At 46.5% G+C, this 18709-nt stretch overlaps 6 protein-coding genes across 6 annotated transcripts; 3 read left to right on the top strand and 3 right to left on the bottom strand.

Annotated features, from left to right (window-relative positions):
• Positions 1 to 1123: 1123 nt before the first annotated feature.
• Positions 1124 to 2779, top strand: TRV_01883 (uncharacterized protein; the record flags this gene model as incomplete). The annotated part of the gene is made up of 5 exons (XM_003023896.1): positions 1124 to 1303; positions 1414 to 1525; positions 1648 to 2129; positions 2202 to 2550; positions 2628 to 2779. 5 exons carry the CDS (start codon positions 1124 to 1126, stop codon positions 2777 to 2779), a joined length of 1275 nt encoding a protein of 424 aa, XP_003023942.1.
• Positions 2780 to 3849: 1070 nt separating this feature from the next.
• Positions 3850 to 4652, bottom strand: TRV_01882 (uncharacterized protein; the record flags this gene model as incomplete). Its single annotated transcript, XM_003023895.1, has 2 exons — positions 3850 to 4497; positions 4623 to 4652. 2 exons carry the CDS (start codon positions 4650 to 4652, stop codon positions 3850 to 3852), a joined length of 678 nt encoding a protein of 225 aa, XP_003023941.1.
• A 1307-nt stretch (positions 4653 to 5959) lies between these two features.
• TRV_01881 (cytosolic Cu/Zn superoxide dismutase, putative) lies at positions 5960 to 7249 on the bottom strand (the record flags this gene model as incomplete). The annotated part of the gene is made up of 2 exons (XM_003023894.1): positions 5960 to 7023; positions 7147 to 7249. The coding sequence occupies 2 exons, from the start codon at positions 7247 to 7249 to the stop codon at positions 5960 to 5962; spliced, it is 1167 nt and encodes a 388-aa protein (XP_003023940.1).
• Positions 7250 to 10649: 3400 nt separating this feature from the next.
• TRV_01880 (uncharacterized protein) lies at positions 10650 to 11404 on the top strand (the record flags this gene model as incomplete). The annotated part of the gene is made up of 3 exons (XM_003023893.1): positions 10650 to 10892; positions 11074 to 11199; positions 11261 to 11404. 3 exons carry the CDS (start codon positions 10650 to 10652, stop codon positions 11402 to 11404), a joined length of 513 nt encoding a protein of 170 aa, XP_003023939.1.
• A 715-nt stretch (positions 11405 to 12119) lies between these two features.
• TRV_01879 (uncharacterized protein) lies at positions 12120 to 14486 on the top strand (the record flags this gene model as incomplete). The annotated part of the gene is made up of 1 exon (XM_003023892.1): positions 12120 to 14486. One exon carries the CDS (start codon positions 12120 to 12122, stop codon positions 14484 to 14486), a length of 2367 nt encoding a protein of 788 aa, XP_003023938.1.
• A 724-nt stretch (positions 14487 to 15210) lies between these two features.
• TRV_01878 (uncharacterized protein) lies at positions 15211 to 16666 on the bottom strand (the record flags this gene model as incomplete). The annotated part of the gene is made up of 2 exons (XM_003023891.1): positions 15211 to 15605; positions 15664 to 16666. The coding sequence occupies 2 exons, from the start codon at positions 16664 to 16666 to the stop codon at positions 15211 to 15213; spliced, it is 1398 nt and encodes a 465-aa protein (XP_003023937.1).
• Positions 16667 to 18709: the final 2043 nt, after the last annotated feature.

Raw genomic sequence — 18709 nt, 5'->3', positions numbered from 1 at the left:
AATCGAACACACACAATAAAAAAAATAAGTGTGAAATTTTCATCGATTGAAAATACCAGCACCTCCAACTCCCCGGTCCTCTCTTCCAGTAGACATATCCGGCATCATGGAGATGGCTCTGAAGATGGATGTATCGTGTCCTCCACGACTAAGCCAACAGAGAAGTATGAACGCTCAGCCATAAAAGTATGGGAAAAAGGACAACGAGATCTCCTCTCCGAAGCCGGGAACGGAAGGAAACCCATGGTGAGATGGAGCAACCTTCAGCAAGCCGCCGTAGCGGTGCCTCGGGATTGAAATTTACATGTAGTAAACCTCTACTGATGTGAGGAAAGAAAGGAAGAAAAAGAGAGAAATCGAAAAGCTGAAATTTTGCAGTTTTATAGCCCCGGCCGGGCGGAGATCACATGACTACTTACATAAGATTTGCTTATTTAATACAAGCTGACTCATGTTGGTGATTACCTAATTGTTTTCACATGCTGAAGTCGGAAAACCACGCCGGTTGCGGCTAGTGCGGCTTGCGGCGCCAAGGCGAGGCGGGTCCTGTCCGAAAGGGGACTAGGCGCGCTCAGGGCGGCAAGTGGGCACGAGACCCTATTTTCTTCGCTCTCCTTTTGTTTTTCCTGGCTTTTGGCCAACGACATCGAACATCGCCAGCTCTCCTTTTAATATCGAGCAGTGACACGCGACGCCGTCCTCGTCTTCACCCTTTTGCCCTGCCTCCCTCCCGGTCCTGTACTCGTCAAGGTACATATACCCTGCCCTGCACTACCGGCATATCAGTCTCCGCCCGTCGATCGCACGATTCACAGCAACCAGGCAAAGTCATCTGCGGGGACGGCGCACTCGAGAACGTCATCTCACATAAAGTTGCTCCCTGCCCTCCACCACACCCCCAAGGCTCACTCTATCCCATTTTCCGATAGCCCCGATAAGCGAGCCGATATTGTTTTCGTCGTCGTCTTCGGAGAAGCTGGTCTGCCTGGTGACACACACCTATTTATTTGTACCTCTTCTCAATATACATTGCACATCGCCCATCGTCTCTCTCACGCACACACTATTACAGCACTCATACACACATACATACATACTATATACACACACCAGCACAAGAACAATGCCCTCTGCGTGTACACAGCCGGTTGGCTGCCATGAAGTCAGATACATTCCGCTGTCATACAATCATGCTGACTCGCAGGCATCGGCTTTGAGGCTCGTCTTGACGCTCAACCCGCACTGGAAGGATGCTCAAGGTAGGATCGAGTTTGTTCGCTTCACCGATGGAATCACCAATACGGTATGTATATCATCATGACAGAGAGAATGGTAGACTGTCGTTCGTCCGCTGCTTCATAAAATACATCATCCTTGCTTCTCCTGCGCCGGTCTGACGAGTTTCCATCGTAGCTGTTGAAAATCATCCTGAGGGCTCCTGGCCTGTCTGAGGAAGAGATTGATAAAGAGGCTGTGTTGATGCGAGCATATGGAAATAATTCTGAAATCATCATAGACAGAGAACGTATGTCTGCGCTCCATTAGACTTCCCTATGCGACAACCCACTGAGCGCTTTGATCACCTCGCTCGTTTTGTTCTATTCCAGCCTGGCTAACCCGCAGCAACCCATTCATTGTCTACAATAGGGGAGACAAAATCCCATGCCCTTCTCGCTTCTCGAGGCCTTGCTCCTCCTCTCCTCGCCCGGTTCGCCAACGGACTCTTATACCGATTTGTCCGTGGACAAGCAGCTTCTCCTGACGATCTCACCAAGCCTGCCATTTGGCGCGGAGTTGCTCGTAGACTCGGCCAATGGCATGCTGCTCTGCCCATCAGTGATGCGCCCTCCGATGCACCCTCACCGGGGACTCGGGACGGCGATTCCCTCTCTCTAGGCTCCAGTGACTCCGAGATCAAACCGGTTCAGGAATCAACCGCCGTCGAAGATGACATCACACCAATCAACACTCGTTTCGAGGGGCCAAACCTCTGGGCAACGCTCCAAAACTGGATCCTTGCGTTGCCAAAGAGCACGGACCAGGAGCGGACCCGACGAAAGAACCTTCAGAAGGAGTATGAAAGGATACTTTCTGAGTTTGATGATGGATCTGGCCTAGGTGAAGAAGGAGTAAGGCTTTTTATCCCTGGCCCTATCATATACTATATTGATCCATATTTGCTAACCTTGCTACCTACATAGATGGTCTTTGCCCACTGTGACCTATTGAGCGCCAACGTCATCATTCAGCCTCGACCAAAGGAGTCTACTCTCGCAGATGGCGCTGCTGAAACCGTCGATTTCATTGACTATGAGTACGCTATTCCGTCGCCGGCTGCGTTTGAGCTAGCCAACCATTTTGCTGAGTGGGCCGGTTATGACTGCGACTTTTCGAGGCTACCAACTCGATCTATTCGCCGAAGCTTCCTCGAGGAATACATCGATAGTTTTGCCCAGCACAGAGAGCTCCCTGAGTCCAAGCAGAAGACTGTCGACAGCCTTTTCGCTGACGTTGATCGCTATCGTGGTCTTCCTGGCTTTTACTGGTATGGTAGACCTTATCACACATTCATACACAGACACCATACTAACATATCACTTCTAGGGGCGTCTGGGCTTTAATTCAAGCGACTATCTCCAGAATTGACTTTGACTACGCCTCTTACGCTGAGCAGCGTCTCGCAGAGTACTGGGCCTGGAGGCACGAGCAAGACGGCTCTCGCTCAAAGGCCGGCGAGAAGATGCCTCTTCGCGAGCAGCGTTGGGCCCAAGAGGCGTAATCGCTTCATTCCGACTTTCCTTTCTTCCCTCCCTTGCCCTCTTCACTTCTGCCGCTCTCCTTTATGGGCTACTATCCGGAACAGCTTACCGCTTTTTCAGATCTGACTTCCATGACCTCCCGATGGTACTCGTTGTTTGACCTTGACAGTCTCTGCGGTACGTCCTGTTCCACTTATTACATCTGCCACCTTATTAGCACCCACACCTATTTTTGGCCTCTTCTTCCGCTTTATCTATTCATTTAATGTTTCATCTACGGGACCCTCCATTGCCTGGACAAATCATTCGACCACGAGGCAATACTGTACTCTTCCGACGACTGTTTCAGCCTCATAACATAGTTTCTCTACCGTTTAGACAGCAGATAGCAGAGTTACAGGCGCCACGAGGTTATCTGTGTATTTTAGCTAGCTTATATTACACATAGAGTAACAAGCCAGTTAGCTGAAGCAAAAATACAGTCCGTGCTATAATAAGAGACCGCAAAGCTACTCCGCACAAAAGATTAAAGAGGCGGATGCCTTGAAATTGACCGAAACAGAATAACTTTTTTCTCCAAATGATTTGAAATATTTATTTATTGCTTCGTTTCTTTCTTTCTTTCTTTTTTTGTTTATACTCTCTGGGTGGTTCTCAATGGATCCACGGTGGAGAGCCAAAGATTCCTACCCTACGTCATCCCGAAACTCTCTTGCCGCCAGGCACAACCACATTTCAACCTCCCTGCATCCCACAAAACATCCGAAACAGAGCCTGCAACTATGCTACAAGATGTTTCTAGTTTATCACTTGTCTTTTAGCTCCTACGTCTCTAGAATCACTTTCTCTTTTTGTTTATACCCAAATTTCTAGAGACAAACGGCGTCATCACAAACTTTTTCCAGCATATCTTACGGCTGGCAACTATGGCCCAACTACCCCGACTATCTATAAGCCGATATTCTCCACAAAAATCAAGGAGACTTCGCGGGTGGGAAAGGATATATACCCTGGCAGGCTGATATAACAGCCGTCTACAACGATTTTATAATGTCATTGATGAAAATAACTATTGAGGCTATAATGCGCCTCATGCTGCGTCCTCCTCGTCCTCGGCTTCAGCTTCTTCCTCCCCTTCTCCATCCTCTTCATCGTCATCATCTTCAAAATCCTCTCTATTCGAAAGAGATTGAGAAATAGCGTCACAAATCTTAACTATGGTATCGCTCTCTGTCCGGAAGAGAATTCGGTTCATCATTCTCAGCGCACTGGCGTCCATGGTTTCCTCGGAAGGCTCCTCCGCTGCGTCATACCATGCTTCATCCCTGGCTTCAAGCGCCTGACGAGCAGCCTCTTCAGCCTCCTTGACTTTTCGAACCAATTCAGGGTCCTTGCACAAGTAATTTGCTCTAGCAATTACGCTGCCCCCGGCACGCTGATTAGCAACAAATATCTGGGGGTCAATGTGCTCGCGGCCCCAGACATGCCATTGCATGATCTCGATGTCCTCACGGAGGGTATATGGCGGCTCATCATCCCAGGTCTTACTCCTCCATTTGCGAGATAGGCGACTATGAAGGCGCATGTCTGCTAGATGGCCGATGATACTATTCAGACTACGACCTGCGTAGGGAAAGTTTGCATGGAGCCATGCGGATGTGACGTCTTTCATCGAGTTGACGACAAGCCATGCTTCCTCGTTGTCGGTCCATTTACGACCTGCTTGGATTGATATTAGCTATTTGGTCATTAGCATGGGATTAGGCATAGTTACCTCGGATAACTGTCGAAGTTGTCTTGTTTTCTATTAGCCTCGGCGGTTGAAATGGGTCCGGGGAAGTTTATTAACTCTGTTCCACTTACCTGGGTCCCTTGATCTTGGGAGGTAGCCATTGAGACGGAGAAATCGCTGGTTGTTGGGGTATGATAGGGCTATAGAAATGGTATTCAGGAGTCCGAATAATGCAGCTGGCTTATAGCGGCTATTGTATAATTGCATACAACATCTAGTATCGAAAGGAGAAAGTCAAGCCTCTTTTTATATACCGGCCGTGAACTGCAAAGAGACCTGTCCACAAACCCATACCCTTGATGAACAGTTGCAGACCACCGAGTACATGGCAGATGTCGCCAACTCTGCCCTCCGTCTTGTCCCTCGTTGGAGGGCATCGGCCAAGGGCAGTTAAATGCTATATTCGGGAATTGACTGATGGCTGCTTCACTGACGCTGTCTCAAAGGAGATGGAGATGTCTAGGTAGGGAGTATCAAGCCACATTGTGTATGCACATACAATGCAATGGCCTAGGGATCCTCCGCCTAACAGTGTAGATCCATGATAGGCCCTGGTGCCTTTGCTTGTGCATTGTTGAAAACAATGCTGATAGTTTCTTCGAGTGATTGCTCTTGTTTTTGGGGGGGGGGATATTGACTGGAAGCTGTCCACAGCCAGGCTATAGACATGACCAGGGAGTCAAATTTTGACACCTTAGTTCGTATTCTAGGACGTCTAGCCCAGATACAGTATATTATTCCCCGAATAGAGAAGTACGTAATTTCAAGGGCGACATGTAGTTACCAAAATCATATAGTATGCCATCATAAGTTCGTCCAGCTAAGCAATATGCTCCACTTTGCTGTATGCACACTGCTGCAAACAGGTCTAAAGAAGGTACCTCTTTGCTGAATAATGGCTGATCAGGCTAAGTTTAAGTATATCTTCCTTTCTACTGGCAGCTGGAGCTTGTAGGTACACATCGGTTACTAGGTATAAGCAAGTTAAATTATGCAGCTGGGTTCGATTATCATTATCTAGCTAGGGGAACAAGTAACAGAGAAGTCGTAACTGCCATGACACAACCTGACTCCGTTGTCGCCGAAATTCGCCGCCTCTACGTACCCATGGAAGACCATTAATCTAGTGTAGAAAGAGGACGGGGACAAATAGACAAATAGAACGAAGTGATAGAATGGGGTGAAAGGAATAAGGGTATACAGGTGGGGTAAGGAGAAAAGATGCATTATTTTTTCGGGCATTCGAACCTGTGGAATAAAGAGGTAAAACCAGTGTTTTTTTTTTTTGTTTTTGTGTTTTGTTTATTTTTGTTAGGGGTAACAGTCCGGGGAAGAAAGACCAGAGAAAGAGAAAGAAGGCAACAAAAAAGCCTCCTTTATGCATGCATCAATCCGTCTATGCCGTAGTCTACAAAGCCAAAGGGGCCAAGGCAGCCATGATGGCGCCAAGGGAGAAGCCAACGAGACGTCCTGCTCCGTTATTCTGGGCTGGAGGAGAAGGAGTAGGGGTTGGAGTGTAAGTGGCAGAGATGGTAGGAGCGTGACCACTGGTGCTGATAGCTCCAGTACCAGTAGGGAAAATGCTAGAGATGATACCTGTGCCAGTAGGACGAGGCACATAACTGGTGGGGGTACCTGGTTGCTCGACGAGGGTGAAGTTGGCGCAGGTGAGGCGCGTACTGTTCCTATGGTGGATGACAATGGAACGGTTTCCGAAGAAAGTGCCCAGACCAGGCTTAGTAGAGGTGTAGAGGTCATGGAACGTCTGGTTGAAGTGCTCCTCCATGCTAGAGGTGGTGAGTCTGCCGAACTTGCCGCTGAGGTCTCCTGGCTCGCAGGTCTGAGGGTGAGCGTCATCGCATGGGGGTGTCTGGCCACGACCGAAGGGATCAAGGTGGTCCTTGGTTGCTCCGCAGCTACCATTTGTTGGGACTGGATCGACGTGGAGGTGGTATGCTGTTGTTGTTGTTAGCTTAACTATCTTGTTTGTTTGTTTGTTTGTTTGGTCGAAGCACGTATGTAACTTACGGAATGGACCCTCTGTGTTGTCGAAGCCCCAGAGATCGAGAGTAAACACGACACCTCTGCCGGAACTATGAGCAGTAGCATTGATAGTTCCTCTGATACCGGTTCTGCTGGTCTCGGGCAACTTGGCCTGGTACACAACGCCGAGGGGGTTGTCGACGGTCTCAGGGGCGTCCTGGGAGGGAGTGGCCAAAGCAAGGCCCAAGGCCGAGCAGGCAAGGAAAAGAGAGGCCTTCATTCTGGCTGATGATGCTTGTTGGTGTGGTAGATGTGCAGTATTAAGAGTAGGTATTAGACTGTGAAGCTGAAGATGCTGGTAGTTGTTTGTTGTAGGAAGAAGAAGAGAAGAAGAGGAAGAAGTAGAAGAAGAGAAGTGAGAAGCTGCTTCTTTAAAGGAATCAAAACAAGGTGAAGAAGAAGAGGACGACCGCCAGCCGCTTCGTGTAACTAGCTAACCAGTTAGTTGATCAATTCACTGATGATGATTCAAGAAAGCAAAGAATAAAGAGAGAGAGGGAGGGAGAGAGGGAGAGCCAGTCTGAAGCCGTCGACTTCACTCCTTATATAGACCGTGAAACCCGCCAGCCAGCCCAGCTCGCAGCTGCGTTTCCAAAGCGCCGTGAAAGAGAGCCGCCCATTTCGCCCATTCGACGGGGCGCTGTTTCCAAATCATGGTGAAGCTCCCTGCTCGGCGCCTACGATAGGCCTGCCCACTATTCTCTAGGCACGTCTTGTCCGCTGCAGCTGCATCCACTCGCAGGCCCCGCCGTTGATTTGCAGCTAGGGATAGGCCGGACGCATCCCCCCCGTTAGCCCGTCGCCCCCCCTGGGCAGAGCGGGCGCTTAGAGCCAGCGGACGGCCTGCTCGTTGGCTGGCGCTCCTGCTGGGCCCCCGGGCAAGCTGGGGGTTGTTACTTAACTCGTTACCTAGTTATTTTTATACTCCGTGCTAGGAGGTCCGCTCATGCGTTTGTCCTACGAGTCTCGATTTCCTCTCAGCCATGGTCTGTCGTCTTGGCCGCCATTCCCGCTTTGCCCTCCTTTTCCTTCGTCCTTTTCCCTTCTTCCCTTCGTCTTTCCTCGTCTTTCTTCGAGTCTTCTTGCTTTTCCTTTCTCTTCTTCTATCTTTTCTTTTCTTTTCTTTTCTTTTCTTTGAGATACGGCGGGCGCTTAGATAAGACAGGGGTGGCTGATAGATAAGTCCCAGAGAGGACTAGCGTGTTTCAAGGTGATGACATAATTGGAGCTTTGACTTTCTTGGCATTTTGAAACATCAAAAAAAAAAAAAAAAAAAAAAAAAAAAAAGGACAGAAAAAAAGACAGTAAAAGAGAAGAAGAAGAAAAAGATAGAGAAAAGGAACGGACAAAGGAGAGCAGCATCCAAGGGGGGCCGGCAGGATGGGATATTAATGCATAGCAAGGCGGTAGACACAGCCGGGCTTTTGCTTTACCTCCTCTCCTGCCCAATCAGCCCCACAGGATTGTCACTTGAAAGACCAAGAGAATTCCATTATTCCTAGCACCTTGTGGTTGACAATGACTCTAGCATGGCCCATCTTATTATAGGTATATAAAAGCAGCTTTTGACCGCCAAATCTCTGACACCTGCCTTTTTGTTTTTAACGTCTTCGGCTTGGCGGCCTACACGATGAGCTCTACATCCCCTATAGCGCAGAGTGGATATTAGATAACTATTACAGATCTTCGGAATACTAGACCACATATCTTTGAGACATCCATTATTGCATATCTCGCATAGGATAGGCTGCTCCCCTCATGGCCACTGAGAATGTGGAGTCATAGGCCTCTGGGAGCCCGCAGGGAGGCTGACGGACCTTATCACATTTTGACCCGCGAAAAAGTTTCCACGACATAATCATGGGGCAGCCACTCTCTATAGAGGGACAACATCCTCCACATTTCTCTTTATCCATCGGACACCTCCAACGAACACTAGCTGTTTATGAGATTATTTCAGCAGTGTAGTGCAGGCAGGGGGTTGGGAACGCCGGTCTCGACCGAACCATAGCCGATGAGAAAACGAGTTTCTTCGTCCCAGACCAATCGATACAACTCCTAGTCGCCGGCCACCAGATGAGCCATGGATTGTCTTCTGTAGGGAGCCTGCGCCGCAGCTCACTCCGCTCTATCATGGACTTGCGTTTAATACAGAGCTGCAACTCAATGGAGTTGAGTTGTAGGGTAAAGTGGCCCAGTCAACTTTTGACTATAAGTAGCTAAGGGACCCTACGGTGGATACCTTTAGCTCTCTAGATGAATTGTAGGCGTTTGGGGTAATATGTTAGCATGATTTGTTCGAACTGACCAAGGGCATAAGGATGTTCACCTCCTTGATATTCTCGCCTTCACAGGCTAGGTAGACCTCTTGGTTCAGTCCTTGTCAATCCCTCTCCCAGTTACCGAGTCATTTATTGCTCGGGTATTGTTCTGTCGGGAAGGAAAATGTTACCATTTTTGCTACCTGTGTGGGCTTCGCTCTTTGGGCCCAGTGGCATATTTGATATCTTCTTGGCCAGGAAGTTGACCAGATATCTACCTAGTGTTAGCTAGCATTCATATACGTAGCAAAGCAGTCTAGACCACCCTTTCAATCGATCACTTCACGATTGTCGGGAGGCGACTCCTGCTGCTTCAGGTTCCCACATCGCCTTCGTAGAGAGGGTGGATCATAAAACTTGGTCGAACAGCGGAACCGCAGAACCCGTAGCTAAATTTAACATGGGTCACTCAATCAAATCGCTGCCCAAGTCCCTGGATATGCACACCTCAGAAGATCTCCTTCACTCTGCTAGTTATGACTCTTGGGTTATTCATGCTGAGAATGGTCGGGAATCAATTGAGCTAACCAGCTGACTTGACTAACTAGTTACAAGGCTGATTAGCTGCTCCGGAAGTACGGAGCGATCTCTGGGCCACCTGTGGGACTCCAAGATATCTGATAACTATCTAGTTAGACGGATATCACCGAGCCCATCGCTCCTCGTGAAGAGAAACCATACAACGAGCACTACTCGCTTTGCTTGACTTCGGGATCTTCGGGATTCGGGATCCTAGGCACTGGATAGGACATAGATGGCCAAGGGACCATCTAGACGGGGCGCAGTTTGATAACACTATACTCGCTACCAAAGACCAATCTGATAAGGCATGGTGCTTTGCAGCTTGCTACAAGGCCTGGGTCTCTCGTGAGATGGGGGATTGTCAACCTTGCCTGGCCACATTCAAAGCGGCGCTTAAGTGCTGAGTTTTTCTCCTTGTTATTTCTCCATTTTATATACCCACATGTCCCATGGCTTTAGGCGCAAACAAAGTGTATTTTAGACCTGAGATTGCATGGCAGGTGTTGATACACGGAGTCGCTTGAGATCCTGCGCCAGACCTAACTTGGTCCTTTTTTTTTTTTTTCTGAGACGCACCTAGGTCGTTAAATATCTGTGGCATAGCAGAAATGAGACTTATCTTGCTACCATTTACCGTTTGCTGCGAATAAAATAAGGCGAGTACTGCTTCGAGAGTACGGAGTACTGCGTCAGTTTTATACTTTTATACCTCTATGCGCCATCCCTGTGCATAATTTTGGTGGTTGAGCTGAAGAAAATATGATTCAAATGGCTGGGGTTTGCGTTGCCTTCGAGACCCGAGAAAATACTGCTTTCTGACCACAGAGGTCTCGAAGAAGAGTTTCTCGCTGTTTGTCTGTCTTCCGTGAATCGTGGGAGATGCGAGATGTGTCTCAGTCGGGCGTCGCTGAATCCAACCCCGATAATATTTTTTATGCAGTGGCCAGTAATGCAGCTAGAGGGATCAACAGCCGACTATTTATTTGCTTGACGGGAGACCCTTGGTCAGTTACACAGGTGACGAGCCAGCCTGTTCGCGCAGTAACCAGTAGCAGGCCATCGCAGGATTCGCAGCTCGGGTAGCGATTATGTCCCTCTTTTCAAAGGTACACTCCTCCGTCCGCATCGATGGTACTTAACGACCATCGAGCATCCAGCGTCCAGCATCCCTTCACCCAACAGTGGACCAGTCAACCAGTCAACTAGCCCACCATGAAGCTGGCTTCTCTCCTCGTCGGCTCGCTGATGCTTGCCGTCCCCGCTCTCGCCTTTGAGCAGTCTGCCATCCAGACTCTCCGCGACGCTACGACTGCTGCCGGAGCCTACCACTCCAAGTTCCCACATGCTGTCAGCGAAGGGCCCGAAGCAGCTATATCGAATATCAACTCTGCAACCGCGAGAGCGGCGGACGAAGCGAAGGCTGCCATGACTGGACTGACGGTGCAGAGCCAGAGTGTAAGTGTGCAATGCAGCCAGCTACAATTCGTTTAGAGAGTGAAAGTTGACTCCGGTCCAGAACAAAGGGCAGTGTCATCAGTTGGCTGGTGCCTTGAAGGGCGTAAGTTGGATCTCATCTCATGTTTTGGTCGTCCTTTTAACGCCTTAATACGGAGTACTGACGATATTTGTTTGGCAGTTCTTTGATGCCATGACGACGCTCTCGCATGATGCTACCAACCCGGCGGTGTTCTGCAGCAAGAATATTGACCGTCTGGGGCCGTCTATGGGATGGAACCTTCGCCTGGTCAGATATGGGGTAGAGGTCGGTTCTGTCCTGCTTCTCTCTTTTTGTCCCTAATAGTCGGCTAATGATATTCAAACAGCCCCATGCTACGACACTGAAGAGAGACTGCAAGGATGGAGAGAAGCTCGCTACTGATCTGGCTGGTGGTTATAAGATCGCCGTCGACAGTCTTGAACAGGCCCAGGCGATGCTAGAGAGCCCTCAGGGCAAGTGTAAGCAGTGAATGCCGTCAGATTTCAGGCATCAACTCTACCAGCTTATGCGCTGTCAAATAATTCTAATAAAGCTCTTCTTATCTCCCTCATCTTGTCTCCTTTCTCCCTGTCAGCTTCTTCATCTCTCGTTTTATATCTCCCATCACGTCGTCCATCTATCCCCCTTTTCTCCAGTCAATCCCCGACCAAACGAAAAAAAAAGAATCACGTGAAACCTTACTAATACTTTCTATCACATGATATCCCGCCCCCTATCTGGGACTAGTGGGTCCAGTTGCCATGGAAATGATGACTAATAATATAATCGTATTATGATTGGCTAGATCCCCGATAAGCACCACTCCATGCCCCACTTTTTGTAAACACTCGGGCCCTTGAATGCAAAAAAGTTTCGGCTTTATGAGATCATGTTTGGATGTTCAAGCCGTGCGACGCGCAAGTCAAATCTGACACCCAGACTCTTGAGGGTTTTCCTCATCCACTGCCATAGCCGTTGAATTCACCTACTTCTGCAACACCCTCATCCCAATTCGGCCGTTGTTCATATAATTGTCGCCTGCCTGGTCGAAATCTCCTCGCCGTCTACGGAGTACCCCGTATTCCTGCCTCCCTGTCTTGCCACCCTCCACCCTGAAAGATCAACAACACCCCTTTCCAATCCCCCAGATGGACAACTGAAGTGCTGGTTCACTATATTACTCCTTTTAAATTCTCACCAGCAATATGGCACCCAGGTCAACGTCGGGCTCTTCAAGAGCGTCCTCTGGCCCTCGAATAAAGATTGACACGGAGAAATACTCCCCTTATGACCATGATGAAGAATACGGCTCTCATTCAGAGTTTTCATACGCAACATCTGCCTCGGAGTCCTCAGCATCCAGACCGTTTCTCTCACAATCAAAATACAGGAGAAGGCCTGGAGTAAGGCTCTACAGAGTCCCCAATTCTATCATGAGGTGGGTTTGCTTGGGCGTGTTTGCGGGGCTGGTCCTCTTTGTCTTCACCTTGTTCAGAGTCACGCTGTCCCAGGCAATCTTCAAGATTCCAGCTCCTCCGCCGCCAAACATATTCAAACCGCAGCCGCCTGAGTGGGAGAGTTTCCCCTTCTTACTGAGATACTACGGCGGACTTCGAACCTTAACACCAAAGAATGAGAGCGCCCCTGAATACCCGGGTGAGAACGACGGACAGGATAATTCTACTGCCGAAGAACCAATTGACATGGACAGAGTTGTCAAAAGCACGCCCTTCAACCCTTATCCAGAATTCTCATCAAAGAGCTACGTTGAAAAATACGGCAGGAAAGTTGACTGCTTTATGGATCCTGAGAGAAAGATCTCTGTCCCCCAAGTCCATCGATACGACGGGCTCCCAAGGGGGTTCCCTGATAGTGTCATAGGCTCTAATGAGTTAATTGGACTTGAAACCAATGCATGCTATGATCGATTTGGTAGGCTTGGACCTTACGGCCTCGGATACGGAGTTAGATCAGGTGGTACCGGAGCTGGACTAGAAGGCGACAGGTCAGGAGTAGACCATATGTGGGAGAATACTTCCCCAGTTGACTATCGAAAGGTCAAATGGGCCAAGGCGCAGAAGCAATGTCTGCACGACAACCGTCATCGATTCCCCCTTCCCCCGGCTCCAAAGACAGATAGATTCCTCGGCATGTCCGTAGGTGAGAAAACGCCACGAGGCGCAGAGGCCACCCAAAATGGTGCGCCAAAAAACGCCACGACTCCTTCCACTACAAAGTTGCCTCGAACCGCAGTCATAATTAGGACCTGGTCAGAGTTTAAGTACGATACTGAAACTATCTTATACCTACGCTCCCTAATCGCGGAGCTGTCGCTCTTTTCTGGTGGGGAGTTTGACGTTCAGTTCCTGATCCATGTCAAAGATGACAACCTCCAAATCTGGTCAGACGAGGACACTTATAATCGTGTTTTGCAGGAGTCACTACCGGAAGAGTTCCAGGGCATGGGTACTCTCTGGTCTGAGAGACAGATGGGCCTCATATATGGTGGTCTTGAAGAGTCATTTGCTCGAAACCTCCCTGTTCATGGCGTGTATCGCAGTACATTCATGCCTGTGCAGTACTTTGCCCTTCAACATCCTGAATACGACTACTTCTGGAATTGGGAGATGGATGCTCGCTACACGGGTCACTGGTATGATTTGTTTAACAAAATGCGTCTATGGGCAAAAGAGCAGCCTAGAAAGGGACTGTGGGAACGAAACAGCCGATTCTATGTCCCTTCTGTGCACGGGTCATGGGAAGATTTCCGCCATACCGTTAGAGTGCAAACTGAGCATGGAACAGCTAGCCCTAATAACATGTTTAGCGCAGCATCCAAGGAACGACCAAACGGTCATCGTCCAACTGAAATGAAAGGGGACAGACCTATCTGGGGCCCCGAGCGCCCACCAGCAGAAAATGATGTGCTAGAGCTGGAAGACGATGGCATTCCCCCAACTACTTACGAGAAGGACAAGTTCGAATGGGGCGTGGGCGAGGAAGCTGACCTCATTGTTCTCAACCCTCTCTATGACCCTGATGGTACCACATGGCTACTGAAGGATGATATTACAGGGTATAACAAGAGCGAGGAATCACCGCCGCGACGAGCAGCCATCATAGCGGCTTCACGCCTCTCCCGCAAGCTGCTACTTACAATGCACAAAGAAACCAGTCTGAAACGACATCACATGTTTTCCGAAATGTGGCCACCAACAGTTGCTCTTCACCATGGCTACAAAGCCGTATACGTGCCCCATTCAGTGTACATTGATCGACGATGGCCAACTGCCTACCTCGAGTCAGTCTTCAATGCAGGCCGCAACGGCGCAACTGGTGGAGCCAGGACATCCGTCTTCGGTAACCGTGAGCATAATTTCAGAGGAACAACCTGGTATTACTCTGCCGGCCACTCGGAGAATCTCTGGCGACGATGGCTAGGCTACCGATCCAACAACGATGGTGGTGAAGAATACGAACTGGCTAATGAAGGGAGGATGTGTTTGCCGCCCATGCTACTACATCCTATCAAGGAAGTTAATATGGTTATCGATAGTGCTGGGAGATCATGAGCTTTCTCCCCTGGCGAGGCATTTCCACCCTAATGATTCTTTACACATTTCTTATCCCATCGGGAATGGGTGTTAATTACTATTTCCTACCCTTTCATGGCGATGGCGTTGATATATGCCCATGTTTTGTTTTCTGTTGAAGAGTATCATGTCTTTTCACCACTGTTTAATATGTGCTACCAGTCCCACCGCCTCCTGTTGCATATGATGAAGTGTTTTATTGCTGATTAACCGGTTATCTACATGTTTAGATGGGTAATAATATGGGAATAGATTGGATTTATGATGTGCTCCTTGACGTCCGCTTCTAATGGTAAGCCGTGTTTGCACATAGCATTGATGTTAGCTACGTGCTGGATAAAAATAACACTATATAAATCCTCTCGTCTATGTATCTAGCACATACGAACACAGGAAGTGGAAAACAGAGCTTCCCGTCCGCTCAGCTGTACTTAAGCCACTTGCCGGTCGGTTAGTAGTTGGGTGGGTGACCACCAGCGAATCCCGACTTTCGTATGTTTCATCTTTTTTTTATCATTATTATTTCAATTCTGCCTCCTATTGCTCTGAATTGATAGCAATTTCTATCAGATAAGTTGTATTTTGGTTATTTGATGCCCCAAGTAACTTGTTACAGGCACACAATTGTGCTGGTAAAAATTCCTGCTGGCAGACTTAATCGGAGCCTTAAATAAGCATTCCACTCATCTCTTAACCCAGAGGCTTAGCTATAACATGCAGTATCTGCCTTGACTATAGTCTTTGTGGTTTGTAGCAGTTTCCCATGTCCATCACTGACTTTCACCACCGCAGGAGACACAACAACCTGTCCAGCAGCTAAGTTGCTCCAAATGAACTGGAATCCACACGGCTGTTCAAAGAGCCAAATTCCTAACTCTGCTGCATCCTCTATTACTTTGGTTAGATGGCGTATTCTCTCTGATTCTCGATGCTGAGGGTTTGCGAATGGTCGGAATGCAGCTGTGAAAGCATTGACGGCTTGCGAAATGTTCTCGGCCCTCGTGGAGAGGTATGCTTGCTTTTGTGTATCGGGCACACCTCGGTAACTGCGCGCGGTTAACATTCTCCAGTAGAAGTGAACCTGGCTTTCTTCTTGGTCTAATATGAGGGTTAGCTTTGTACTCTAGTGATTCTCGAGCTCGTTTTGGGTACGTACCTTGTAGTTGCATTTCATGGAAATCCCTGCCGGCGGTGAATGGAGGTGGGAGAAACGAAGTTACTTCAGATCTAGAAGCAGATGATGGCGCAGCATGAAAGGTAGCTGGAATGAGAGACTGAACCAGGCAATGCTTTATGATTGGTTCGCAGTCATTGGATTGAGACAGTAGAGAGACAACTGGCGCTGGCAGAAACGGAGAATTGTAGCTGCTAAGCATAGCTACACATTGAGATAACTGCTCGGATTCAGAATTCGAACGCGAGCTGGAAGTGTAGTAATTCTCGACATGAAGGGCAAGATGGTCAAAGACAGTCAAGATACGGCTCTCCACTGTCTTGTCATCCGCTGGACTAGGAATATAGTTTCCTAAACCACTTTTTTCCGCATGTAAATCAAGAGAACCGACTGTGTTTGTCTTATCTGTATTCCCAGCAAACGGAACATTGCTACTGAAATGTTCTGGGGAGCAGGCTGTTTCTAGATCGTAGTTCTTGTCTGCCAATGGTTCTCTTGTCTGCCTGCCTTCAAGATTGTTCCCCCCTCTCGACTTCCGGCGGCCAAAGAAGAGGTACGCAGCAATGAGAGTTAGAAGCGTACTTCCAACAATAGAACCTCCAATTGCACCGACCAGTATCCCAGTGCTGAAGCCAGTGGTTTGGGGTTTTTTATGTAAAGGGGGATGGCTAGGTTGCAGGCTCTCTGTAGGCGGACTGTAAGTTGCTGTGGTAGGAGGATATTGTTCAGTAGCTTTCGGATGCTTCGTCCCAGCTGGAGATGTGAGTATTGGCACGACGCTGGTCATTCCAGCTCCAGGAACATATTGAGAGGTAGGAGATGCTTCAGGTGGCGCAGTCCACGTATTGATGGTATTAGGGGGTTGGCTGATAGGAGCTCCAGGAATCGCTGGATTAGCCGGCCACGTTGGGGTCGCTTGAATCGGTGGTTGCACAGCAAGGGGTGTAGCCATGGGATCTTCAGGCGCTTGTCGTCTTGCTGCCATCTCGAAGTCTGTAAGAATGAGTTGTGTAATGCTGGAATCACAAGCTCCGGTACTATCAAAAGCTCTAGTCAAAGATGGGAATGCCTCGTCTTATGTGAAAACGACCCGCAGTCAGCAGTCAAGGCTGAGCAACAAGCGAGTTTCTCTTTTGGGTGAACATTCCATACTCTGTGTAGAGTCCCAGTTGCTAACTACATGGATTATGATGTAGTTATGGTATAGCTCCAACATTTGGTGTTGATGTTGGGTTGCCTACTGGTCAGAATAGTTACAGGGGTGCTAGTATAAGCCCTGCACAGCCAAGATGAGCAGAAGGCTCGAAATTGTTGGTAGGAGATAATTTTTTTTTTTTTGACTAGCCTGGGGAACAAACTGTTAGTAACATCTAGCAAGCAGCTTTCAACCAGTTACTAACTGCTAGAACTCCAATATAAGAATCTTGGCCTTAGGGGTGCTGGTTGTTCAACTCTTCGGGGGAGATTAATTGAGACAACGGCTTGCTTTCAGCTAACTAACAAGTTAACTAGTTGGCCAGTCGATCATCCGGAGCGGGCTGGCCGAATTTTGCGCAGGAGAGTCGTGTCCACTCCATTGAACCCAGTTAGCGCGTTTACCATGGCTATAATTTAACCATTAGAATGCACTGGAGTAAAAACAGCACATTATCAGTAAAAATAAATAAAACAAAATAAAATAACAATTCATTGATAGTTAGGAGATTTGTGTGTACTCAGCTGTTTATCACAAACAAGTCATCCGAAACTGAATTATCAACAGCTATGGCTGCGTGTGCAGCTTTGCGGCATGAACAGAGGGGCCGTAAACAGTTTACACTCGCACCCTAATATGAGGTGTACAGGATATAAGAAAGTTCGAGCGGTGAGCTATACCCATTACTAGATATTAGTTATCTAATTAGTAAATAATGCCTAGTAGTAAATACTTAATTATATATAAAAATATTTATAATATTAAATAATTAAAAGCTTAAAATTTTATTTTATTAGATCTAATAGTTATAAATATAAAATTAGTATCTTATAGCTAGTAGTAGTAGAAGTATTTTATAATTATCTAATTACTATAATAGGGTATTATATATTAATAATATAGATTTTAGAAGTATTAATATATAATTATATTATTATTAGTATAATATTTTATAAATATAAGTTCTTTATATTAGTATTAATTTAAAAAGTATTTTCTCTAAATATTTCTCTTCTTTTTCTTATATATAGGCTTCTTTTATTTTAAGAAAACTCTTTATTAAATATCTAGTAATTAATATTAGATACCTAATAGTTAAACCTTTTTTTAATATTTAATTTCTACTATAAATTTTATTTGGAGGTAGATAATTTTATTACTCTAAATATTTATCTCTAAGCTATATTATCTAATTTATTTATTTAAATTTCTTTATAGTATAATTCTTATTTTTACTTTTTATATTATTATCTAGATAAGATAACTTATTAGTATATAAATTAATTAAAATAATAACTATAATATTATTATTATTATCTCTTAAAGAATTATTTAAATTATCTAAGTCTAAATTAGAAAAATTTTCTAATAAATCTAAATTTATTACTATATCTTTAAACTATATAGAGAAAATATTCTAATCTTTAAATTTTTTAGTAAAAGAAGGAGTTACCTTAGAGGCTTATAATATTAAATCTAAGCTTAATTTTAGGGAATTAGAGTAAACTTTTTTACTAATAGGGGCTTTAATAGTTTCCTCTAGAATTTATTCTATTACTATATTATTATTAGAAGTAGAGAAGAAGGGGGTAGTAATTAATAATTTAAATTTAGTACCTTTAATATATAGTTTTTTAATTAGTATTATAGAAGTATTAATATAGTAGAAGTATTTAAGTCCTTTATTATAAAATAGAGCTTTAGCTATATATTTATCTACTAGAGAGTAAAATAAATACTTATACTGGTATACTAGACTTAGACTTAGATACTATTTTAAAAGTAGTATCTACTTAAGCTTCTAATAAATAGCTTAGTTAGAATAAATTAATA

This window comes from Trichophyton verrucosum, assembly GCF_000151505.1.
Source record: "Trichophyton verrucosum HKI 0517 chromosome Unknown contig00185_1.f1.exp, whole genome shotgun sequence".
Lineage (NCBI taxonomy): Eukaryota > Fungi > Ascomycota > Eurotiomycetes > Onygenales > Arthrodermataceae > Trichophyton > Trichophyton verrucosum.
The sequence above is the reverse complement of the archived record's forward strand: the minus strand, read 5'-3'. Positions and strand labels throughout refer to the sequence as shown.